Here is a 27,813-nt window from a genome sequence, read left to right as displayed (position 1 = left end):
CAGGTTCCTCTCTGGTTTGATCTAGCGCGCCACTGCCATATGATACAATCGACCAATAATATTGGATACCGTATGCAAACCATCGACCATTGGCTGACGTCGCTCCTGTGGGGCAGATAGAGCACACTGTCGTCAGTGCGATAGCGATTCGTTTCCACTTACATCACACAATCTTTAAAGACGGCTCGACGTACGACAGACGCCCGACATCGCGACAGCCTGTTCCGCTCACGTGTCGCACGTTAAATTACAGTGTCCGCCCTACATGTAGTGTCGCTTACTTTAGCCAAAACGCTATGAAAATCTGGACGTCAGAACATACCTTTGAGTGAGTAGAAAACGTGGGATATACTATACATTGTGCTCCGTTACTTGACGTAATTGTCTCCGTGCAGTTCGTCAAGCATCCTGAATGTCCGATCTTGTCTGGTCCGAAGAATGTAATGCAGTTACATTATGCGCCCTCGTCACCTAACCTCATTATATCTGTTTCTAAAAAATGGGTAACTTATCGACAGCGTAACGAGTAATGTAGGTTATCTCAAAAATGTGAAGCTTTAAGGTCCTTATTTCTTCTCACTTTTGTTTTCGAATTGATTTCTAAACATTTGCAGATATTTTGTATTTGCAAATGTAAGTGCAAAAGGTTAAGGCAGTCCCGCCTGTTTCCGTTGCATCTAGCTCAACTTAACCTAAATCTCAAAGAGGAGCTTTCTCTTTTCGCTTTCTCCTAGCTGGAAAATGATTTCATTGATCGGATCATTTTTAAGAATTGCATCGATACAATTTTTCACGGACGACGAGCAAAGATAATAAATTTGTTTGCAGCCATCCTTGGGAGACGGTAGCGCAGGCTGCATGGAGAAAGTATCCGAATCCTATGGTGCCTTCGGTTATAGGGGCGGACGTCATCGACAGGGAAGTGGTGGACGGTGTTCTTCGTACCCACAGACTCGTGGTTTCTACGCAATGGGGCTTTCCTAAATGGACGCAAGCGGTAAGCCTTACAATCTTTCCCACGTGCTGCCACATTGGCGCGCGTTCAATATCGCATATCTTGGCATACCTAGCGCTAACCTTACCTCTAACTCTAACCTCTAATCAGAGCTGTCAGAGTTGCAATTCACGCATTCTTTACTATTTCTTTACTATTTCTGCAAATAATATTGGAATAAATTATACGGCGAGGTTATCTTATGCAAAATTTATACATATATATGTTTATTATATATATAATATTTATATAATATAGAAAATGTCTGAGAATATATCTTTAAATATTAAATATAATAAAAATTATTTTTTGAACAATTATAGGAAATATTTTTTGTCGTATGATATTTGAAAGTCCATTTTTACTAATTTATTTCGATATAATATGTAACGTTTCAAATTAGACTTATTGACCCTGATAACTCTGACGCAAATATGATGTCACTACTAGTAGGTACATGTGACTGTCACGTGCCATTTATAAAATACTGCATAGATATCAAATGAATATATAAGGTTGATATAGTTCTATAGTCTTCTGTGTAGTTTTCACGAGTACTAGTTGAATGAGTTGGCTTCGCGGTCGGAGTATGTCTTCTATAGATGTAAAAAACTTGCAGAATATACATTAACGTACAATATGTGTTATAGCATCTTATAAAGTGATTAGCGTGAAAGAAGGATTAGTCGTTTTAAATACCAATCTGATGGTTTTGTAATTGGATTTTTTAAAATTAGTTTCGGCGTTATTCGGAGTAGTTTAAAAGTATTTTGAATATTCCATAATAATTATATTTCCATTTCGATGGACACATTGTGCTATTATTGCATAATAACGGCATTTCGAATTGATGAAAATTTTTCAATAATTGAGCTAAAATGATAAGTCATAACGCAAGAATTTTGTTGAAATAAAATTTCTTAATAACAGTAAATGTAAAAAATAGACAAATCTAGGTTTGAGGTATAAATATTTTACTATTTCAAAAATTGTTTGATTCTATATTTAAAATGTTACCATGCTGAGTGTATAATATTTCATGCTCTATTATTTTTACATTATAATTTAGGAATAATTATACATTTTTGCAATCATATATATGGATTAATTATATTTCTAAATATTTTATATACAATACACTAAAATATTTTTTTCAATTATTAAACAATGTTTTACTAAATTTAATTTTGTAATAATTTTGTAAATTATACCATTAAGATGAATCGATATATCAGCATAGTTTTGTCAAAATACTATTTCGAAATTTATATGTATAGTTATGAATATTTTATAAAAAGTAATTACTTCTACATCTATTTTTGTAAATATACTTACATAATTATAAATAATAATTGCTATGCAATATTTTGTCATATAATTTACTAAATGTTATCCGAGGGACATAATGGATTGAATTTCTAATAGGTTTGATCGAACTAGGAATTAAATAGCTAGGAATATTACATTAAAAATTTTTATTTATATTTTACATATTCTAACGATGTAGGTTTATTTAAAGTTCGAAATAATCAAAACTACTATTAAGAAACATCGTCCTTGTCGTAATTTGTTTAGTAATTACTCGAACGTAACTACACTGATTAACATTTAACAAGGAGAGATTGTACTCTAGTGGTAAACAATCTTCCTGTTTATGACGGAAAATTACTGTACATATCAGCCATTATTATGCCATAATAAAGAACATTCCATTACATTCTTTACCATGTAACCACGTGAGTAGGCTGACCTGCTGCAAGTTAGTTGCAAGGCCGTTCGACTTTACTGGTTGAGGTGCGCAGACCGAGCCGATGGTAACTTCGCGAGAACTTATCGACAGCTTTTTCCAATTAACATAAAAGGATGTAAATAAAAAATGAGCTTTAGCTTTCGCTACTTTTCCATATCAAATATGTGTATGTGTGTCTCGCCTTTGTTCTTATTCTTCTTTGTTCGAGTTGCATCGTGTTTCATTGTAATGAAAACGTGCGTAGATACGTGTCTATAATATATTATAAATGTATGCGATTATCTGTGGTGTGTATCGAGCCTGGGTCCCTGAGTCATCGTGTGTTCAATAAACGACAATGACTGCGGGGAGATCAGTCATCTCTGCGGAATTAATCCACGGCTACCAGTTTATCGATTTTTTTTCGGCGCACTCTCGCGGCATGTAGATAGAACCGTTTCATTACGTACGTACGAGTTTATCAAAACGACCTTCTCGAGATCTTTTGGAGAACCGGAGTCGTTCGCCAATAACGCTTGAATAAGTTATCGACCCGCGCCGAAACCTTTACATTTCAATTTTCTAACTTCTTTACGCGCGAAGTCACGTAATTATTATTACATACTTGCGTGACGAAGGAAAGACATAACTTAAAATAGATATTTATAAATTTTGTCGATTATGCATATGTTCAAATATGTTCGATTGTGTCTTTTAATACGTAGGCATGTCGCTCCTTGACTTTCAATTTTTCTTATTTGAACAGCTCCAAAATAAATTTCTTAGAAATCTAAATTTTGAAACGCCACTATTTCTGTATTCCCTCAAATTGAAATGAGCTCTTCGGAAAGTGAGATATCCAATATTAATATCTTGTATATTTTTAGAGTCTTTACTCTTATTAGCTTCAACGTGAATCTGGAATAGGGCATAGCACAGTTATACTAGTCCTTGAAATTTCTCGATAGTTTGACGAGAAAGTGAACTTCGAACGAGACCGCAGACGTTACGACATGTTTGGCTATTTTTACGGTTACGCAACCAGCATGCTAGTGACGTTTACCTTTTAGTAACGTCTAACATGAAGAGTTGTTTTAACATAAGAGACAGCGGTATTTTAAGTCAAAATATAAATGTTTAGTAGTTTACGACGGGCTACATCTTCCTCTAAATTATATAACTTGACTTTTAGCTTACTTTTAACAGTGTATTCGGATTTTTTTTTATACGGAGAATTGCAGCTTTTACTCTTCTTTTTAATGCTCGTAGGAATTGTTGTAATAATTCTTAATAATCTCTCAATTAATTCCCATCATTTTTTCATCACTCTATCTTCTCTTTCATATGTGTAAAAGATAAAATAGGATGCATTAATGTTGCATAATAATTTTTTGAAGAAACGATATCGCTATATTTACAGATTTCTCATTTCTTATTTTATTATTCTCATTTCGTATTCGCAAAAAAAATGTTGCACCTTGGTGCGTAATTTTTATCGGTTGATGCAACTTTTTCACGGTCGTTCGCACAGTAAAATTGATGTTGCACTGATTTCCGGCGGGCGGCAAGAAATCGATCCATGAAGTAAACCTAACAGAATCATTCACCTCTTTCTGGTATCGCCCGTGGCGGCGCGTCGGCAAAAAACCTCGCGCCATTCACTGCAGTCTAGCAATCTCCGCCGGCGGGCGGCGCTCCGCGGCATCGCGAAGACCCGGAAATTCGAAACTTTCAACAAACGTGCGCAAAAAGAAGGTGCCGGGGATCCGGGGAATTGCAAAACAACATCCGCACTGGCATCAACTTTCATAATGAGCACGCTCAATGTTACGCCGTTTGGCAATCGTCCAGCCAGACGCGCGTCCGCCTTCTGGAATACTCAGAGGCAGCCCTCCGCTCTTCCGGATTCCCGGATCCCCTTCGCCATCCCACGGTGCCTTCGCCGGAATACTGGAGATTCCGCGGGGCGTCGAATCCCTTTCGCCCTGGCGAATCGCTTCCTCTCGTCAGATTTTCTATAAGCTCGGCCATTTCGCCGGGTCGTTTCGTTGTGCAACCGCTCGTTCAAATGACTCGACTCTCGTGGTATCACACATATATATATAAAGGTGTTCGAGGGACGATAAAGATAAAGAGGTCGCCCGATAAACGATCGACGATAAAAAAAAAATAGTGCGAGAGATTTACTTTGAAAGATCTAAAGGTCTATTTAAACTGTCGAAAGAATCGACGAGACTGATGATGGATTTTATCTTTATTCTAACGTATATTATTTGTAAATAATATTTGTTTGTTGAATAATTATAAAAATTAAAATTAATAACAACAATTAGGAAAAAGCTGTCGACTTTTTGAACAATATAAAAACGAAATGGAATTTAAGTTAAAAAATTTAAAAGAAAGAGCACTTTTTGAGGCACCAACGTGCAGAGCATTGCTTAAAATTTAATGCAGCACACAAACAGAACTATTGAAAATTTAACTAGATATAGATCTGAAACTAATTTTGTTGGAAATAATGCTGCATAAAAGTTTTATATTCTACAAATCAATTTGCGCAATCTAATATAATTATTGCGCAAATTAATTGTTGAATAATTTCAAATGTATTTCTAAATAAGTACTGCAAGTTCTTGCGACAAAAATGTATTACGTTCAAAATATCCAACAATATATAACCGCTATACTCGGTCTTGTCTGTTTAATTCATACACAAAAAGAACGTTTTGCTGAATTTTGCTGAAGTAATTAAAAATAAATAATACAGATCTGAAAAGAATTTTATTGGATTATTAATTGTAATAAACCAATAAAATTCTTTTCAGATCTGTATGATTAGATAATACAGCGAATACGTCAGCGAAATCGTTCTTTTTGTGTATGCACAAACAAGATTGAGTAAAGAGGTTACATCCTGTTGGATATTTTGAACGTAATATATTTCTGTCGCAAGAACTCGCAGTACTTATTTAGAGATACGCTTGAAATTATTCCACAATTGGTAAAGTGCAAAGTACTATTTCGAACCGCAACACTTTTGCCAGCACCATTTTCAACGTTACGCCCCCTCCCCTATGCTGCACCCGCCATCGCGCCTGTCGGAGTAATTAGCGGATGCACTCGACAACGAAACGCGCTCTGGAAAAAAAGTACGCGAGAAAAGTTCACTTATCGCGCCCGTTCGCGCGAAACGCTCGAATTGGCGGCAGCGGGTTCGTATAAACAGGTCGGTTTATTCGCGCGACTAATTAGAATATGCATAATCGGTAAGGAATAATAATTAAAGTGTACTTAGCGTGCCGTTCTAATTAGCGTCTTTGTAATTACCTAATTACTCATGCTAATTTGTTATTAATATCGCGCCGTCGCGAAAACTTACGGAGAGCGACGTTCTGTTTCTTCTCGGTCGGAGAATAGGCATCGATGAGTGCTTACGAATTACTTATCGTTGCTGATTACTTCTGATAATTGCAAGCGGCTGCCGATGCGTTAAACTGTGCTGCCAGTGCGCGTAAAAAAAAATTTCGATACGAGATAAAATTGGTTGATCGATTGTTTGTCACTGGGGATGACTCTTATTTTTATTTGACAACATTTTATGATTAATCCCTTTCGGCCCAGTGTCTTTCCAGTGAAAAAGTGTCAGGCTCGTTGTGATTGATGATTTTTTATAGGCTTGCAGTTTCATCGAGATCGAGAACTTAGATATATTTTTTTACGACGATTAAATAAACGGTATCATAAATTTAGGGTATTTGTTATGCTTTTCGTGTAGCTGCGAGAGCAGAATAATGCAACCGTCCGCTATAGGCGCTTAAATTAATTACCTCGCGCGCCTTCTGACGTAGAACCAATTAATAATCGCTTATCGCTTTCTATAGAGTCCAACGCTATTCGTGTAAATGTTGCTTTGTTTGTTTAATTCGCCTTGTGTACGTATAACATGCTGATACGAGTACATAGTGTATTTCCATAAAGGCCCGTTGTTACCTTACTGATATCGGGCGTGAAAGCTGCTGTAATTTCTGAAAATATCTTATTAATGTCATCTGTAATATCAATAACAGCCAACGAAATAATTAAATAATTATAATTTATACATATGTTATAACGAGGGATGTTTACATTTGATGGATTATTGGACTATAATGTAGGACGATATGTGTTATGGAATTGAAAGCAACGCTACATGCAAAGTTGCCATACATTAATTCTAAATTAATTCTATTTAATCTGTCACATTACAGTGTGATAAATAATTCACAAATTATCACGATTTTATTGCATTTCTTTCTTCGCTCTGCTGCGCACGCTACGAAAACTCATGAAATCGGGCCGAAGTAGCTCTCGAAGACTGAAACATGCCATTGAAGTTCGGACGGCTTTATCGTTGAATTCAACGCGGAAAGTTTGAAACCGGAAGTGCTTGTCTATAGCACTTCCGAGATTTTTATCGGTGGCCGAATCGGTTTTTAGCAGTTTGCCAGCCAATTCTTGCCGGAACTACATTTAAATGATTCGGACTTTTTATACGGACAAGACTTTTCCGTTGATGCCAAAGCTTATTATACGATCGCACGTTTCCTTTTTTATTTTTTTTTACAGTTAATCGGCTACGCGAACTTGTGTTATGCCAGCGAGCGCAGCGAGGTCGATCCTGTGAATAAACAAATGATCCTCAGGACTCATAATGTAAGTACCTGCTTTTTATTCGAAAATGGGCTGAGAAACCGTTGTGTTTTCTTGCGATTGTACAGCATGATGCATCGTGCGATTTACGATCAAACTTTTTTGCATCACAGAAGAACTACGATAGCTTCGGATAATATATAGTATATGTTATGATATTTGACTTGTCATTTATAAAAAAAAAAAGGTTTCTCAACGCATACAATTGATATAAAAATAGTTTTAGATATTTTATGATAATATTTTATGTTAAAAAAAAAAGACGTTGCAGAGATGAAAATTTTCTCGCGAAAAACACGCATTGTGCGATGTAAGAGCATTCGCACGCTGTGTGTGTGATCACGAAAACGATGTTTCTAAATGTAATCCAATATCTCCGATCATATTTCCGGTATACGCAAACTAGCGCGGATCTGAAACATCCATCAGCAGTGTGCTTGCTTTGCTTAATTAGAATTATTTAAATCTGTACTATTCACGTAATTTTTATTGAATTTTTTAAATGGGAACAGCATTTTCATGGTTGCGAAAGTGCTGTTCTCTCGCCAAATTAAACGTAATAGCGTATTCCATATGAGTACGTCGCGATATTCAGATTCAATTGCGATCCTAAATTAGATACAGAATAGTGTATCATATGCTGAAATGATTTTTTGGCATCATTGATGTTCGATTTTGCAACCTGGTCTCCTAAGCCGTTATATTATTAGGTACGAGAAACTTGCGCGAAAAAGGCTCTCTCTCTCTCTCTCTCTCTCTATTTCTCTTTCTGACGGGGACTTGTATTATTATTTACAATTGCATAATTATCGTTGCTGGAATTGAGTTATTACTGGTTACATATTTCTATTTTCAATATTAAAAAAATTTTTTTTTTATCTAGATTTCGAGACTAGTGAGCGTAAGTGATAACATTAGCAATTTTACCGCAGACGCGTGTACCATCAGAAATAATATTCATCTCGGTACCCGGCGGTCGGTTATCAACGGAAGTGTCGCGTCGAAACGCATCGGTGATCGCGTCGCGCACGACTCCTCGTTTCTGCGATAACGAAGTGAGCATTTTTGGGCGATTTTTCGACCATAACGAAATTGCGAATGCGTCGCGGTCCCTGTTACGAAATGGCACTTTAATAGAGTGTCGTCCGGAAAGAAAGAGAGAATGTCGAGCGGCCGCTCCATTAGCGCGTAATAAAAGCGTTCTTCACGCTGTTTCTCTTTACAGATTTCGCTAGTGAATGATGCAAATGTTATGAATAAATGAATCCTCGTTTTGTAATGGTCCAAAATTATTGCGCCGATTTATTGTTTTCACGTTTATTGAATCGTTGATACCTGAATTTAATGTACGACTTTTGTGACGTACATCTGTATTGCATTCGTACGTTGATGGCGAAATTGTATTTTATTGCTTCTCTGGCTTTCTTCTCTCTGAGCTTTAGGAAAAAAATTGTGGAAAAATATGCATTCTAGACATTCTAGAGTAACATCATGTGTTTTGGTCATGCCTTTTTTTGAGCACTACACAATTGAATTCAAATTTGGACATTGTACTGTAACACAATGGCAACAAAAAATTATACACATAATATAAAATATACTCCAAAATAGATCGCGAGACGACTTTCTTCATTACGTTTTCTTTTCCTCGCATCGCGTGGATAGTTAAAAGTTGGCCGAGGCGAATTGCTATTCTTGCGGCTCTCCTCGCAACGGGCAAGTTCGTCAAATTGCGTTAAAGTTTTTCATGCCGCGTCCGTGCTCGGAAGTCACCTGGAAATTTAATATTTTTCAATACCCCCTTCATAACACGCGGATTGTAATAAAAAAAAGTTTGTGATATCCACGCGGTTTGTTCGAGGGCCGTACATGCAACACGTCCGCAACACGTTTCAGACGGAGGTGCGCCGACGCAAAATCGCCGGATTTTTTCCAAGCCACTATCAGAAAACGATTTTCGAGCCCCGATTTACATAACATCCGTTCCAAGGAGTATGCATAGTAAAGACCCTCAGGAAAAGTATCTAGCTGCAAGCTTGAAGAGATCGACGCGTCTGAAGGGGGGGGAGGGAGAGGGTGAGACGAAGAGCGAACATGTCGAGGGGGTAGGGAGCTGATGCACGCCACCACCGCATCCAGAAGGTTGGATATGATAGGTTATTGATGCGCGCATTACCGGGGGGTTGCATAGTTCGGGGAGCTTCTCGGCGCGGGGTATATCAGGTGGGGTGTCAGGGAAACGGCGCGGCGGAGGGATATGGCAAGTCGAGGGAGATGAAAGGGGAGGGACAGGGGGGGAGGGCGCGGCATTGGTCGCGGCTCTTTCGTTCGCGTCGAAGATCATCCCCCGCTTCGTCGATGGAAAAGAGACCAAGAGAAACGCGGGGTGGTAGATGCATTACTGGTATGATGAACGATCCGCAGGTGGCTTAAAGCAAAAGGAGGAGAAGCCCCCCCTCCCTCTTCCCTTCTCACACGGTCTACGGAGGAGCTGTTACGTCGACCTTTTATATCCATCGAGATTCCGTATGTATCCACGTGAGTACATTATGTACCAACGATCGCACTCGCACGTTCCGATTCTGGTTAATTCGTACGAGAGGGTGGCAATCGGCGCGATGGTGAGCGATGTACTCACGCGGATAGCTGATGGGATGACTGAACAGGATGATGGAGCGGAAGTAAATCTCCTTGCGAAGGTTGGCGTAGCAATTCCATTAGCTATGTACGTGATACTTTAACGGCGATTCATTGTTCATAATGTTTATCGATGACTGATGATAAGAGTGTACGATGAATTATAAAGTTATATTCAATCATGCGAAGGGAAATGGGAGAGAGATACGGATGACGATCGTTTACGTAAGTGGCTAATAGATTTGCCATTTTTTGATATTTATGTAGCGAAGTGGAACGGCGGACCGCGGTTATTTCTCTACCAGGCACATACATCGGGACGTAAAGGGTGATACATTAAATCGCATAAAAGCGGCAAACAGTATACCGCTATTGTGCCGCGTGCAAACCGATACGGCGCGGCGCGAGCGGCGGGCAAAGACAAATCGCAGAGCGTCTAAAGTATTAATGCGGCAAGCCGTATACAACGCGGGATGCAGTCGCGCATGATCGATTCCGCTTCGAATCCGAAGGTGAATACCGCAGACATCGCGCCACCGCAATAAATTCGCCTTTATCCGCTCATCGATCGTTTTACGGGTGCAATCTTGCCACCTTTATTCACACCGGATGCATCACGTATAATATACGCACAGCCGTCCCACGGGTTTGCGGCGTAAGTCTGCGAAATACGTTATCGCGCACACATTATGCCAAGTATCCAACAACTGCGAAACGAGGGTGGAAGGTGATTTAACGAAAATTCCGGCGCGCATGCTGCGTCACCGGGGAAATGCTGCGAGCGGCATGCAGTTGATGCCTCGAATGAGATGGTCTCTCTCACTGCATTTCGACTCCATCCACCTCGGGGGAAGAGTCATCTTTCTTGTTCGTGCTATCCTCCTCAACGAGGAACGTCTCCGCAATTAAGGTTGCGGCCGAATTCCTTGGAATGTACTGTTCATTTGCCGGCATGTCTCCAAGATTTCCGTTCTATGCAACGCAGCGCGCGCGCTTTGAGGAGTTAAATTCATGTTAAAATAAACATTACTAGAAACTTTCCATGGGGAACGCCAGTTGTGTCTCGGCACAAGATACACGTGTCATGGGATATTTACATTGTGCGACATCGTATTACATATTTATCATACTAGAACACCAGAGGCGCGCGCGTAATGCGGATCATTTATTTTTATGCTGCTTGTATATTCTATATATTACGATCTAAAAGATGATTTTAATTTATCAAGAGATATTTATTTATGCCAGTGTAGTGTTCTTAATTTTCCAGAAAAATAAACTCGAGGAAAAATGTCGAATTTTTTTCTCGTGTTTTTCCGAAAATACTGGGGAAAAAATAACTGCGATAATAAGGTACTAGTGTTTTCAATTTTCCGAAAAAATAAAATTGAGGAAAAACTTTAGTTTTTCCATCTGTTCTGAAAAATACGAAAAAATATAACTGTGAATTGATAGTGAGCTTTATTGATGAATCGTTAATTAAAGTTCTTAAATGTGAAAGAAATCATTGATGTAGAGGACAGTAAAAGGGACATTATCTTTAATGAAAAAAAAATTCAGGAAAGTACGACAAGGAAAAATGTTTTTTTTCCAAAATTTCTGAGACCTTTTCCAGGCTAAGAAACATTATACGTGTGTATACGCGCACTCATACGTATATCACTTCTACTACTGCTATCAAAATTAAAAAAAAAATAAAATTAAAATTTATGATCTAAATTAAATGTCAAAAATTCTTAAAGTCTTTACATTAAAATTTAATGTAATTAAAAATTATTACATTTAAATAAATTTTTTTCATGAACGCAATTTTTTTAAGGATCACTACATATTGAATCATTAAAAAAACGTATTCATATTATCTGTGAAATTATTTAATCATATAGATTTGTTGCTACTAAATTGTATTAAACACAAGAAATGATTTTTCTAATCAATTGTTTAATGAAAAATTTGAGATTTATTTTAATAATGATCTAATTAAATGTTAATATTTAATTATCATATTTTGGATTCGATATTCGAGCGATCTTTGATTGTAATAATCTGCAATATAAATATGTGTTTGTCATATTAGACATTCAAATTGTAATCGAGTAATCCTCTCGAGACGAGTTTGCGTGTTTCCATTAGGAAATTCACGCTAGCGTATGCACCCGTGTCATGTAAACAGGCGTATACGCATGTTATATGCACGTTATTCACTCGTGTGAGGAAATCGCACTGGATGATGTGCAGTTTGACGTGAGCTCGGTCGCGTCCAGTCGAAGTGTAACTAATCCCAGTCGAATCCTCCCTCTTCTAGGGGAAGGGATATGTCTTTTAGCAATTTAGCCCCATTGCCGAATAGGATTGCGTTAGCGTTGCGCATATCTAACGCATACGTTGCACCGTAATACCCCGTTGTGTCATTGATCCTGAGTACACGCGCGGTACATGTGCATCGCGTTACAGGACCGAACATAATGGGATAGCTGGATATCGTCCGCGAGGATTATACTTGGTACACGCGAATATTAAGACGATCACGATCACGTCCTGGAATAATTGAGTTGCTGCGCGCATACCTGGGGCAGGTTTGACGGATTTCCGCGCCGATTTCCGTATAAGTCGGCATTATCTCTCTGGGAGATTACTTTTGCGATTGGTTATTAATCCGCATAAGTGAATTGCACATGGTTAAGATAATCACCAGTCTCTTTCTCTTATCATCGTAATTGAATTGATGGGACAATCCTTCGACGGATTTCCGTAATCATCGATGTTTCGCCTATGAATTCACATGACTGGCTATATAACAGTAATCCGTAGTACGAATTGGCATTTGATATTAACGAATAGATACACTGAGAGAAAAAAGTATCTCAAAACAAAAAATTATTTACTTGGTCTTAATAGCTTGTTTACTTGTAGCCATGTTAAAAATTTTTTAATTGAAATATTTATGCAATTAAAATGACGAAATAATTTTTAATCAAGTTTAATTTTTTCTTGCAGTTCTAGAAAATATTTACTGTTAGACTATTTTTATAATATATTCAAAATAATTCGATTTTTTAATCTAAGAAAACAATTTAATTTAATGTGATAATATTATTAGTTTATTTGTAAAATCAGTAAAAAATATAAAAATACAGAATTATACACTCGAGATAATATATCCATTTATTTAAAAGTAAATATTTTTACTTAATTAGAGCAAATAAATACTTGGCAAAATATATGGTTTTAAGAGAGAAGTGTATTTTTTTAATTAAAATTTTTTTCTCGGTGTGAGTTTAGTATTTGTTATAGTCATAAATTTCGAATTTAGTTATCTTTTTTTTCTCTTTTTTTATCTTGTAAAGTTGTACGTATTATGGATGAGTAAATCTTATTTTATTAGGCTAAACAGATTGACAGCCAGTTGCGTAAAAAATCCATTTAAATGAAATTTGAAGTTCTTCCGCGTTAACGTCTGAGTTGACACGTGCAGAAAAACAATATTATTGCGTCACATGTGAACGATAAAAAGTCGCGATATTATCGTAGCTGTTTTACAGCTTTTTGTCAAAGTCATCGTTTTCGCGGTCCGGTTACAGTGCATTGCCGCGCGATGAAACCGCGATGATACACTGTTACGAGAACATTGAAAAAAAAGCGCTATTTTTTTTCAGTGAGTTACACGGCGCTGGCGGTAGTTACGAGCAAGGTGTTTTACGCGCCGGTCCGCTTAAACTCGCGCTAATGAAAATACTGCGCTGTCCGGGCGTCGCAAATATTGCACCGCTATAAAATTGCATATTGTTAATTTACAGCAATACGGGGGCCTCCCTCGGCGCCTCGCGGGAATTCGCGGGTGTCATTGTTTCGTAGTGAATATAAGCGACGGCGTAAAAACGATGAAATATTTTCCCGTTGCTACCGGCCGGATATTATCAGATTATAGAACGGACGGGCGGGTGTTGGAAGCCGACCGCGTGTAGCACGTGTCTGCTTGCACAACGTTAATCGCGCACATGCGCCTATTTAAACCTCCTTCGATCCTTTTCTCTCATTGGTCGCGCAGATGGGGCATCTTGGACCGCCGTCGCCGCGGTGGTTTAAATACTTTCTACACTTGCGAACACACTGACGACGGTAATGCCGATAAACGTTAGTAACATTACATCTTAGTTTCACACGTAAGAAATGTTAATGAAATCAAGCTATAGATGATTATAATCTTGATGATTCTTAATTGAACGCAATATTAATTAGTGATAAATATAACGCAGATATCCGCCAATATTCACCGCATCAAAGCGTCAAGTGTGAACCGTCACGATTGCGATCCGCGTGGAAAAATAAATAGCACAACCGTTTGTGTCTAGTTTACGTTAAAGGAAATCGTATTCCGGCGTACATCAATCGGGTCCCGCGGAACAAAGAACGAACGAGTGGAAAACGAACTGTGGAAAAAGGATGTTCATTTCGGCGTTCGAGACGACAATTTGCAAAATCAAATGACGGATTAAAGGTGATCGACAACTGGCGTAAGATCGGCGACGCGAGGTGACGTTACTATTTTTCATTAAAGCATCCACCCGCCCGGCGACTCTATATTTTTCAATCGGCTCGAAAAGCGCTGGCGCTGCCCGCTCCGCATCCGTATAAATACCCCCGGATGTATGTCCGTGACCGCGAGAGGCGTACGAGAGACACGTGGCCGCCCTCCCTCGTGCGGCGCGGCGCTATAGCGCGCGTTGAGCCGCGTGCAATTTGTTGTTTTTATGATTTAGAGGACCGCATGTACAATAATTCAGTCGCTCGCGCGTCCAGCCCGACACCCTCTCCCGACTGCCATCCTCTGACGTCCCTTCTCGCCCCCCGGTCTCACCGGTCGGAGGGTCCTCCATCACCCAAATCCGCGGGGAGTCCGCGAGTACGAGCCGGCGGGGATACATTGCCGATACGCGCGCGTCCGTTATTAATTCTCGTCCTCGATGGCGAGCGGTCGAGCATCCCCTTCGCCATCGTCGCGCCCACCACCGCCACCATCACCACCACCACCCTTCTCTCCCTTCGCTCATCTCGTCCCGTCTCGGTGTTTTCGCGCTCGCACACGGAAATTCGTGCGGCGATGAAGGCGACGGTGCGGGCAGGGGGATCGTTAGCTGGGAATACACACGAGTCGTTGCCGCTAAAATATCGTTCCGGTTTCCTTCGTGCTCGGCAACGTATTGCGATCCCTGCTTACACGCAGGCGTGCTTGATTGATTTACTGGGTCTCTGTTTTTGCGGGATTCCCCGGAAAGCCCGCTACGCGACTGGTGGGGAACCGAATGCGTATTAACCCTTCGGTGACGCGCGTTTAAATCATCTGGATTCGATGGGCCCGCGATTTTCTTCCGAATCGCCGGTGCGACACCGCGGGATTTTATAAGCGCGTCGCTTTTCGAGTGATGGATGGCCGGCCGCGTTTGTCTCGCGGGTTTGTGTGCATTTAATCATTCGCTCGGTTAATTTTATTTAGAGATTTTAAAGCGATAGTCGGTAAAATGTTACTGGGAATTGTTTGATGTAGGAAGCACTATTTTAATCAAATTAAGAACGATTCTAAATCTTCCTCGTGCAAATGTAGGATCATCCCGTTAAAAAATGTGAATATGCATTGAACGAATAAAGTGAACGGTTTGTGTATCTCGTTAGCTCGAGGGTGAACCACTAGAAGTTCTCGATTACCGATTTGTCAGCAACGCCGAGATCTGCTGAAATCGGCGATTACCGCGCGCAGAGGAAGCGTCCGAACTGCACCCGGGGTTCGATTCAGGGTTGTGTGCCGCACAGCAGATTTGGGCTTCCGGCCGCGAAACCCTCTCGAAGCATCGGATGGTATGGGCGAATTGCGAGCACACCGGGTCCGAACAATGCAGCCTGCGCAGCCAAATCCGCAAAGTCCTCTCAATTATGCGGCGATGCTAATTACTCGCGAGTGCACGCTGAAGGAGAGCCTCCACTCCACACAACGGCTCTTCCTACTCTCTACAGTCTTCCATTCTCCGTTGCTAATACCAAAGGGTGAAACGGAATTATGGGAATTTCATCGGCAAGTATAGAGGGATGCTGCGCCTACCAATCATCAAGGGTACACCGCTCTTTCGATGAGGTTTTAATTAGGAAAGTTCAAGTCAACGTTCCTCTACTTATTGCGAGAATAGACGTGTGCGTTATACATATAGACGATATTTTAAAAGATTAATTGGCTCGTCTCTAGACTTTCTGTACAAGGCTCTTTCCCAACAGTGTGCATAACTTCAAAAATGTATTTTTAAGACACAAAAATAACACTCGTATACACTATAATCAATTCGATTCAGTTATTGAGATATAGAAAATTTTATTAATCTTAGCAGGCAAAAGATTCCAGATTTATAACCATTATTAGTGAATTTTATTATATATTTTATAATGAGTAGAATAATATTCATTTAATATAATTCACTGATAAAAATTATAAATGTCTGTATCTTTTTTGCCTGTTACATACATTGCCTGTATAATAAAATTATTATATATTTCGATAACTAAGCGAATTGACCTATAGTGCAAATGAGCTTTTCACGTCATTTTTATATTCGGAATTTATTTCTGAAATTATGCTTATTTTATACAACACTCTATATATTATTAATTTTATGCATGCTATAAAAATGAGGTAATAATTTATTCTTGAGTGCGTAATATAGAATAAGATTGTAATGTATTTTGATTTATATGGACTACTTAAAAAAAAAACGTATGCGTTTCAATGCATATGCGTCTTAAGTGAAAACTCAAGTGTTCTCATTCCTCAATCGTTGTATTATAACTTAGCGAAAGAAAGATGTTGCGTTCCTACAATGAAATGTTCACTTTGCTAGTGCAAATCGATACGATGCTTTCGAGGTAGCTATTCAGAAATCGTCCGAGATACCTCGTCTACCGGTTGATGCGTCATCGGGCGCGGCCGCGTTGCAACGCTTGCCGGTAAATGGAAAGCAAACGAGGGGTTTTGGCACAGAGAGGCCGAGCGATTGGCAAACATCGGTTTCGGCGCGCGACTGACGAGAAAAATTTTCAATTAGCCGATGCACCCGCGGCATCGCGTAACGTCGTTCAGCATCCGCCGCGCCGCCAGCACGACGATGCACACCACCACTCTTCGCGGTCGTGCCGAAAAAAAAGAGACCGAAATTAATTACTTTCGGCGTCAACGACAGATTCGCAGCTGACGGGACGATCGATTGTTCGCTTGATACGATTAAATCTCGCCCATTCTACGTCCCCTTTGTGCGGCGTTATAACTCTTTTCTCTTCGCTTACGCCCTAAGGGCGTTGATGACGTTCTACGAGAGAGATTGTTTACTGTTCAAAGAACACTACGCGAACTGAGTATGTAAACTTTGCTGAATATTCACCGTGCAAAAAAAGAATTCATATTAGCACTGAGAAACATTGTTGTTTCGTGGCGATTCGCCACGGATTAAACACGATTGTCGGATTTCGCATATGCGAGGTAACACGACCGCTATTAGCATATATCTGACACAGAAATTTTTATGAAAAATGATAATCCTCATGAAAGAAAAATGTATGATGAATCGGCAGATAGAACATATTTGCAACGTGTGTTCCAATCATTCCTTTTATTATTCGTTTATATTCATGCAAAAAATCTCGCAGCCATAGCATGTAAATACGCGCTTAAAGGCTTACATAATGTTCAATCTGCGCAAAAAACTATTTATATACGTCACTCGCTGGGGACATTTCGAAAATCAAAAGCTAAAGCGATTTCTGTTTCGTGCCGTTAGTTACCATTCGAATGAAAGGGTCCGTATTGGAACGGGAGCCGAAGGAAGGAGAGAAAGAGAGAGGAACGACTGCTCTTTGATATAATACCGGATTGCCGTAATTCTACCTGGTATTAAGCGAAGCGTTTTTCGCGCCGCGGTTAAAAAATTCGCTTCAACAAGAGTGCGATTACATCCCGTCACAGACATGACAATGAAATCTCTCGTCTCGCCAATTACACCTCTTTCCATTTATCTTTTTCTCGCCGTTGAAACGCTCATCCTTCTTTCGTGCATAAATCCTCTGTAAGCTATTGGATATTATCAGGCGGTATTCAAAAAGCAAGACGATACCTCCGCAGCTTGAAGAAGCAACATTTTCAGTAACTAACGAACAACAAAGAGATTGTTTTCGTAAGAGGGATGATTAATTAAGTGACTTTCGAGAGATACAATTTCATTTGAATTATTGAAATTATTATATTGAAGTATAGCGAAATATGTAAATTGGATGTTATTAGTGGGGAAATAATAGAACCTGCGCGAATGTAATGTCCTTTCCGCAAGGGAAAATTAAGTACAGAGCACAATACTGGTATCAACAATACTGGTATTGGCGAGCTTGCCGCTGTGGCGCGGTGCAACGAGAGCTGCAATAACAGTATCTTATTTAGATAACCAGTCATGTACTTTAGTAACAGCTCTTCAATTGCTACAAGTCTCGCCTTTCTTCGTATTCCACAACCTGTGTACGTGGCATATACTCTAAATATATTCGCAAACTCTAGAGAAATACATTACTAAATAGTGAAATTTAATATCCTTTTCATGTTTCGCTGTTTTATCTTTATGTATTTTAATTTAACCTTTACCATACCATGTAAAAAAGGATATTGGACCAGTCGATGTCGCGTCTGACTACTTTTCCATCTGTTTAAAGTTAAAAAAATCTTTAAGAATTTATAAACATACTCTTAACTTTTTAAAATAAATTTTATTTCATTTTAGAAAAAAATAAAATAATCTAGTATAGTTTAATTACTGAAGGTCAATCACAAATTGAGTAAGAGTTATTTTTCTAGTTTAGATAAATGAGTAATTTTTAACAAATAAACAGAAACTCAAATTTCTTAAAAAAAAAAAATTTATTTGAGCGCGTGACAGATAGATCAAACACGGTATACCTTACTTGGACTTTAAGTGTTAAATGTACAATATTATAAATGTAAAAAGTTTTAGCATATTGTAACTGAAGCATTAGTTGCATTTCTCGCGAGTAATCATCTTCCATATCGCAAGATCGCAATGATATGGCGAGATCATTACGACACATGAAACTTGGGATTACACCTACATTCAGGATTGAATCCTGATCGGTATAATTTCGCGAATTTCACAGTGATATGGTACATAGATGGTAGCGACCACACGTAGCGTCTATACAGCGACGGAAATTTCATTTCCCTCGGATTTAATCGACGTCTTTGTTCCTGACTCGCCGACCGTGAGCCCCGTGAAACGCAGCAGCTCGCGGGCGCAATGTTAATTTTTCGTTTCTTCCTTCGCATCCGTGGGTAACGGCACTTTGGAAAGCCGTCGTGTCGCGAAGCGAAGTTGAACGACGAGTTGACCGCGGTGTAACACAGTCGGCTTCACTGATTGCCAATATGGCAGAGTCCATAGAGTACAACACCGCGCCATTCTATATCTGGGATGGTCGCGGACCCACAATGTGCCGCGGGCGTTAATTTCCTCGTGAAACGTATTGCGCCCCTGCGATTCAATTGTTCCACCCCACGGCGTACTATGCCATGATGGCGCTTGTCCGGAGCTCATAATGACGTGCATCTCTGCTGACCCTCTGTCCACGTGTTACTACTCCGCGCGAATGTGGACATTAAGACCCATTTTGGATTTGCTCGTGCTTATTTTTACGGAAAAATTGTAAATTTTGTTTTAAATGTCTTGATTAAACTACGGAACGAAGAGGCTATTATACATATCATGACACTGAAACAACGTCATATTTTGAAGCAAAGATGAATCTAGAATCCTAAGAGGAAAGCGACATTGATTGTTCGAAGCTCTAATTCGTAATCTGCTACTCTGATTAGGTATTCCTTTCTAAGTGTAGTAGCCATATTGGCCACAGCTGTTTACAGTGTTAACGCTTGATTAAGTGGTTATCCAAGATTGAAGCTGAATGCGAAGACAAATGTGGTTACAATACGTCATTTAAGTACATGTTTATGTAACAGTTTCAATTGTCAGCATTACATTCATTCAATAAAATCCTGAAAACTGCAACATGTGTATTAAACAGTATAAATCTTAACCTTATGCTGATGAATTATGTTTATATTAAACGAAATTTGATAACAATGGAACGGTCACAATACGGCTGGAAGTGATAATGGGGATTCAAAGTCTATATAGGAAAAGGTCTCTCTACTGGAGGTGATGATGGGGGTTTGATGTCGCTTCTCTCTTTATATAGGACTCTAGATGAATACAATGATTTAAAATATTATAAATCTTATTCAAGCTGTAAGATTTAAAAACCAAACCCTTTCCCACCTTCTAAAGATTAAGGGTTTTGATTACAAATCTGATGCATAACGTACACATTCATTTTCTCGTGGTAGATAGAGGAGGATGTTGATTTAAACTTTGTTAATTAAAACTATGTCGAAGGAGAGATTCACTAAATGATTTTCATTTGCGCAACTTGCTCGTATGGATTTTACTTTCCGTAGTCGCTCCCTTTAGGGCGACAGCCCTACCAGATAGCATAAAAAATAGTAAACAATCAACACCGCAGTTGCGATTTTGAAATTAAATAATACGTGAAGGTACACGCGTACCGCGAATAGATCGAACCTGGCGAGGCCGATTTTCCCGTCGCAAATTTACAGCAGCGAAAGCTATACGATACCAACAGCAAATACGTTTCAGCTAGTACAAATTCTATGACAGCGACACAGATTAAACTTTAGGCCTGAGGGTAACTAGCTCGAGGCGCCCAGTTGCCGCGCTAGTTTTCCCAGCCCTCTCGCGCTTCCATCTCCACCCCTCTTCGCTATCGTCGCGCAAGCAGCGCGGTGATTGTTTCTCTCGCGGCGTGAAACAAATCCGCGCGCGATGACAACACGACGCACGCTGCACTCTAACGGGCTTCGTACCGACGCGCGACGGTATGCCGCGCTGCAACAAAAGCACCACCGCACATCGCTCCGCAGAGTGCTGTTTGTCGCTTTCGCGTCGCGTGTTTACGCACTGGCGCACTGTAATGAATTCGAGATGGTCTTCCAACGCGCGCTACTCTCCGGTTTTGTTACACTCCACGCTCCTCTATGTATTCGATTAGTCGCGGCATACCATATACATTGGGATCTGCATAGCTGCACGTTCGGTTTCTAACGCGTACGCGCCACGGCGCATTGTGAGATCGCAATATATATCGCGGTCATTCGACGCGGGCTTGCATTATCGTCGCAGTCCTTTCGTGCACTCGGTATATAGTTTTCGCCGGGGCACGATATCGCAGAGTGTTGCGCGAATATTGCCTTTGGATCGTAAGGTATAAATAGAGCACACTTTCGGTGTTCATAAATTTTGTGCATAAGCAAGTAAGGTGACAAAATTCGTATTCAGAACAAGTTTCTAAAGATGTCGGCGCGCTTTTTTGTTTGTTCTGTTTAAATGAATGATGAAGCTGGGATGACGCAAAAGCTATCATCTTTATAAACGCGTTTTTGACACGGATTATAATGTTTATTTACAACAAAACGAGGTTACGTTGGAGAAAATAAGAAATAATTCTATCGGTACAATCTTGTCAACTGAATTATCACATAATGGACTGAAAAATAAAATTGGACAACCCAAATAAATATTGTTACTCGAGAAAAGAGGTTAATAATTCTAAACATAGCTCAGAAATTTACATTGAATAATGCAGCCAAGGTAAAAAGGAGGAAAAAGAGGAGATGAAAAAAATATAGCGTAATGGAAGGCATGGAAATGGAAACGCCCGGTATGTTTTTTTTCCTTCGTGACGGGAGCCACTGTCGACTCGTTCGCTTGTTTAGTAGCATTGATTATTCAAAGGTGTCTACGTCACTTTCGTGGTAACATTCCATCTCGATAATTCCAACTGCCCATCTACCTTGAGGGTTGCTAACCCCGCGAGTTGCACACAATGATCGATATGGTTGACCAAATATTCATGGCACGAATATACGATGGCGTGAATGTATTGGGCAATGTATTTTTTACAGTGTCAGATTTGATAATGCAAGTCACGTGTCTTATCAAAGTCAGAAAATCTATATAGCTAATATTACTACAATGATACTCCTCGCGTAATATTGGATACGAATCATCAATGTCTTCAGTTGATATACAGCTCTGGTTTATAACTTAAGACTGTACTTGACGATCTTAAATATAAGAAGCGAAATACCTACTTACGTTCATTCAATGAATGAAAATGCGGAGGCTCACTTTTACTTGACCATTACGCGTAGAATTTCCCAATGGCATTCCCATTAATTAAATCAACTATTTTTTTGCTTTTTGCAGTTAACCTTTGGTAATTATATCGCTGTAGACGAAGCTGTCAGATATACGCCTCATCCGGATGACTCCACGAAGACGTTACTCACGCAAGAAGCGGTGGTCACCGTCCGGGGGGTACCGCTCACTAACTACATGGAGGACCTCTTAGCTTCAAAAATTTCTTTCAATGCGAGTAAAGTAAGTAACTCTTTTTTTTTTAGATATTTTGCTTGTATATACATTTCCTAAAAATTCGACGAAATTAAATATTGTTAGGAATGATTATTTTTATAAATTGTAAATTTTACATTTACATTTTGGACAACGCAAATTACGGCAATCTAGTGTAAGAAATAAAAGTTTTATTACGATTGAATAAAATGAACAGGAAGATGCATAAATTTTATTTTTCTCTGTCTCTCTTGGGAGACATGCAGATTTCTGTCCGAGAGATTTTTCTATCGCATGCTGTTGCGTATTTTTCAATTTGACGAACAGTGCCGAAGATTCGTCGTAAAAAGTGTTTCATAAAAATTGAATGATACCGGCTACAATGGCATCTTCGCGATTACGCATCTTTTCGCGCTTGTACGTAATCTTTTCTTTCATTTGAGGGCCGGCAAGGGTTGCAATGGGTGATCAACAAGCTCGAATCCGAGATGAAGGAGTTTGCCTGAAAGGCCCGGCCGCCGTCGCGAAACTTCTAAACTGCCGCTATCAGCACAACACCGAGCGCCGGCGTCGATAGGGAGCGGCAACTTCTAGATCGAACGATTACGCGGATCAGAAGAACATTAACGTCCCGGGCTTCGTCAGAAACGAGCAGATGATTCGCCGCGAGCCATGTAGATCGCCTAATTGAATTTTGCGAAACTTGTTACTAACCGGTTTGCAGGCACGAACGTTCCCTTTGAGGGGCGAATGCCTCCGCAACCGTACACTTGGGTCCAGACCTGCAAGGATCTGTCGAACGGACGGGCGAGATAACGACTGATATAGGAATACGTAAATACATAGATTTAACATAAACGAAGAAGTACAACGGTTGTTGCGGTGTTTGGAAATGTGTGGCAATAATTCCAACGCTTCAACCCGTATTCAACACACAACTGTCGGAGACAAACTACCGATTCGCGTGATGTGCGTAGGTTTAAATGAATTTACCTACATTTAGCCAATTTAAATATGTGAACGACCACCGTGCAATTTAGAAAATTCAAAATCAAATTTATATTGTGGAACGGATGCCGATATTATGTAATTTATATTTAATTTATCATACAAAGTATCTTTTAGTGATTATTAGACAATTTTTTTCCACAACATCTACAAATCGTTTTTCGTTTTTACTCCCTTCCCCACACGTTCTACTTGCCTCGTATTATTTATTTATTACACACCATTCATCATCTAGTATCGCAAATTATTTTTGTTCGGTGGTGCACAAGTTGTACGTCCTACGAAATCTACTATAAGCTCAACACACGAACGGTCCCATTCACTGGCCGAAGACGAACAATGTAGACGCAGACCTTCGCGAAACTATGTTCCTCGGAACTATGTTCGCCGGACTCTCATTCCTCCTCAGCGAGAAGCCAAAGCTCTTTGATCGCGGCGAGGAGGCAACTTATGTACATTGCGCGTTCCGAAATCACTGTGCGTTCCCTTTGACGTGTATCCGCATCCGAGAATCGTACCGTTGTCGCGACTAATTAATTTCGCGGTTTTTTCCTTTGTCGACGCTTTATCGACGTACCGAAAATTTACAAACTGCATCGATTTTTTTCTTGCTTCAACTTTCACGATCTCTTCGATCTCTTTTCGCGCTGATGTTTTGCTCTTTCGGTCGATGTGATCCGTCAATCTGAGTCCTCCAATTGTTTTTAAATCCCAATTGAGACATGAAAGTGCTCTGTCGGCTATAAAAGAAGCACGAAACGAAAGTGGTATTTTTTGTATCAAAAAATCGAGCGCGAAAAGAGAGGGAAGAGAATGAATTCACGGATGGTCCATGCGAATGGGGCTTTACACGGGGCGGGCCGGGACGCTTTAATTTAGGGAAGTCGACATGCACGTCGATCGTGGACGTTGATTTACCCACGAGCTGAGCGGTTCGATAGGAAAACCGAGCAGACATCAAGCACTGGTGCGTGGGACGCGTACAAAGGATACTGCTCACCGCTTTGTGATCGGAAGCTGTCAATATTTGTCTGCGTCAGGTAACAGAGAGGCCAGCAATGAACCGTAACGTCATCAATTATCTCTTACATACCACCAAACGAGCCGCGCGTCAAATTTGTCCGTCCTACTTTGGCCTCCTCGCCTCTTATCGTGATCACTCGCGGTTCATCTGGTCGCTCTATCGGCTGAAGGATGTTGGAGTCAGTTGGAAATCGTTCCTCGATAGTCGAAAGCAACAGTGACTCGATCGAAACTTCAATTCGCTCGGTTAGAGAGATTGTCGAGAATGTCGAGCCCGATCCTCCAATGGCAAATCGATTTCTCGCGCGTATATTGTGTGCTCTTTGGACGCACGTGGAAGTACTCTACGGCTCGGCGCGAGTGCCCTCGAAAGATAGTTAGGGAGGATGAACACCCGGAGAAGAGAGAGAGAGAGAGAGAGAGTGACATTGGGATATTTCGCGGAGAGTATTGCGAGCATTGATGGCCCACCTTGACCGATATGTCAAGGTCTTCCACGTGGTGCTGGAAAAGGTATTAAGCTAGACAATGGCCATTCTTTATCTGAATATTTTACTTCTACATCACTTCGGATTATGACTTTGAATGCTTGTCTGATATTATTAATGGAACTTGTATAAATTAGACGGAACAAGAAAGTAAATGCATTCTCCGTCCCACATATTTTATGTTTTACAAATTTGATACGAATTTTTTATCTTATTGACAATTCTGAATGGCCCGGTGACGTCAAACGTGCGCAATCTGGATACACACACACGCGCGCATTACATATTTATCTTTCGGTATCGCGAATAAAGTCCGCGCGTCTTGCCTTATCCATATTTAGATTACAATGCTTTACATTAGAGACGATACGGGCGAAGTGGCAATACTCTGGGAGGGGCAAAACCACGCTTCTGTGCGTGGTTTTCGGAAAATCGGAGAGCGTCTCGCTGCTTGCCTCGGATTCTCGTGACTCCGCAATGAGACTGCAGCGGCGCGTAGAGGATCCCGGGAGCCGTCGCTCTCGTTCCTTCGACCTTCGGGCTCATATGTATCCGAGCTCGTAAAAAGGATTCGCCTTTCAGTCGAATCCCATCCCCGTTCCCTTCGATTCCGTCTCTCCCGGGAGAGGGTGAGATTCGAAGAATCGTCGAACGGTCTCATGGTTTACACATCGTGACGGTGCGCTCTCGTCAAAACCCGTAAAAGCTCTCGGGGGACGATCGACTCTCTGAGAGCTAGGCAAGCGGTCAAGGAGATCCTCCTCACCGTTGCCGATTCACGACCTCGTGAAAAGCTATCCGCCGCAGTCTCGGCGCTCGTCTTATTTTCCTCGCTCTGCTCCGCTGCGCCCCTCGGCGCCGACGGCCGAGCAAAAGCGCGGTGTCGATTTTGCTCCAAATAATAAATTCGATCGGCCCGCGAGTCCATACACCATCCACCCGATCGGTCAAGTACGCTCTGAAAAGTTCTAACGACTGCCCTATTTTTTTCTTTATTTCCGTCAGACGTTTTTAAAAGTTCCGAAGACTCACTCCCACGTGCCTCGATCGTTTCCGTTTATAGAATTAGGGTTGATAGAGGGAAAAAGTTCAGAGCCCCGTACAACAAACAACGCGCGTTTTAATTCGAAAAGTTTCTTGGGGCGGAGAGATGGCGATTTTACTTGTAGTGGAAAATTTTGAGATAATGCCGAACGTATTCGCGCTATTAAAAAAAATCTCATTTTATAAATATACAAGCCTGATACCGTTTAGCTAACTTGAGAGAGAGAATCATAATTTTGGCACAGAGAATTCCCCTTTCATGTGAATTATCTTCTCACAATACCTGTCAAGCTGTTATTTTACTTGCATCAGTAGATAAAGAGAATTGGCCGCAAACCAGCACCCGATGTTCGCAAACTCAGTGTATTTCTAAACCAACTTCGTCAATACATCCCGTTTTATCCTTTCTGAGAAAGAACTTTTAATGAGTTCACGTACACTGTTTAAAGATTTAAAGTTTTGCGAGCTTCAAAGAGATCGTGCCATGCTTCTCTAAAGTATTACAGGCAAGGCGGAGCATTATTATGACGTACAGAACGTCTGCGATATTACATCGTAAAAATTGCCTCTGTATATTAGTTCCTCGCTGCCTATACTCTATCAAAAACTCAAAGAGAAATGCATATTATAAACGGGCGGAAAGAAAAGAAAGCCTTTCGAATATCTAACGAGATTACGCGTATCTCTTTAATATCGAGAAATAATTTTAGTTTGACTTTATTTCGCAACATTCATGTCTTTGCAGCCAAAGGTTTAAGGCTTCCGCAAGAAAGGAAGATTGAAACGCAATAATCGAAGGACTTTAGGTGTCCCAGTAAAAGAGAGTCACCCTCTGAGAAACAACCATTAAAATTGTATTCCCTATTTTACGTTCCGAGCGTTCACAAGTTCTCCTCACCGTAAAACTACGAAGATAACGGCGAATGCGATCATACAAATAATTGCTAGACGCAACGAGTATCGGCGAACGGCGGCCACAAAGAGCGAGCGAGCGAACGAGTGAGTCTTTAATTTAATTAGTATATGTATTTCCCGGGCACAAACGCGCGCGGTAGATAGTTGCGGCAAAGTTGATCGAAATTGGCTAACGTCGACGTTGTATCGCGTCGCGGCTACGCGAGCACATAGGTATTCACTGTTAAAGCAGATACGTAGGTAATAACGGAAGACGCCGAGCCGTCGTGGACGACGCGGCGCATACGCTTGCCCTATTAGCATACAATTATCTTTATGCTTCTTTTATGATTCATATTTAATGCCAGTTTTCGCCGACATCGTCACCACTACCACTCGCGTCGAAAACGGCACGAAGTTGGCAAACTTTTACGATCGTACTTGTTTCGAAACTTAACGTACACCCCGTGCTTGCCTGTTATCGGGCCTACCACAATTCGCTTGCACCCTTGTTAAACGTGCCCCGGAAAGTACTTCCTAGAACACACGCGCTGCACGAAAATTTATCGTCACACGTGCGAACAATCGACAAATGCGATACACGTCGATTATGTTTTACTTTGTCGCGTCAACGTGACGAGCCTCGAGATTAAAAAAAGAAACGGCGACGATGAGGCTATTGTATCGACGACTTTTTGATAATAATGTGTAAAATATGAAAACATGAAATATAATGTAAAATATGAGAATAATTTTCAATAAAATATTTTGCTGTGTTTTCTA

General features: G+C 40.3%; 1 protein-coding gene across 2 annotated transcripts; it reads left to right on the top strand.

Annotated features, from left to right (window-relative positions):
* Positions 1–34: 34 nt before the first annotated feature.
* LOC105194697 (protein slowmo) lies at positions 35–27,813 on the top strand. 2 transcript variants are annotated; one of them, XM_011159757.3, is made up of 5 exons: positions 46–328; positions 829–997; positions 7,329–7,415; positions 22,427–22,600; positions 23,017–27,813. In XM_011159757.3, the coding sequence occupies exons 1-5, from the start codon at positions 297–299 to the stop codon at positions 23,077–23,079; spliced, it is 525 nt and encodes a 174-aa protein (XP_011158059.1). In that variant the 5' UTR covers positions 46–296; the 3' UTR covers positions 23,080–27,813. The 2 variants fall into 2 exon arrangements, with proteins under 2 accessions (XP_039310761.1, XP_011158059.1); XM_039454827.1 differs by lacking the exon at positions 7,329–7,415 and having other exon boundaries at positions 35–328.

The sequence above is a fragment of the Solenopsis invicta genome, chromosome 11, assembly GCF_016802725.1.
Source record: "Solenopsis invicta isolate M01_SB chromosome 11, UNIL_Sinv_3.0, whole genome shotgun sequence".
Classification (NCBI taxonomy): domain Eukaryota; kingdom Metazoa; phylum Arthropoda; class Insecta; order Hymenoptera; family Formicidae; genus Solenopsis; species Solenopsis invicta.
The sequence above is the reverse complement of the archived record's forward strand: the minus strand, read 5'-3'. Positions and strand labels throughout refer to the sequence as shown.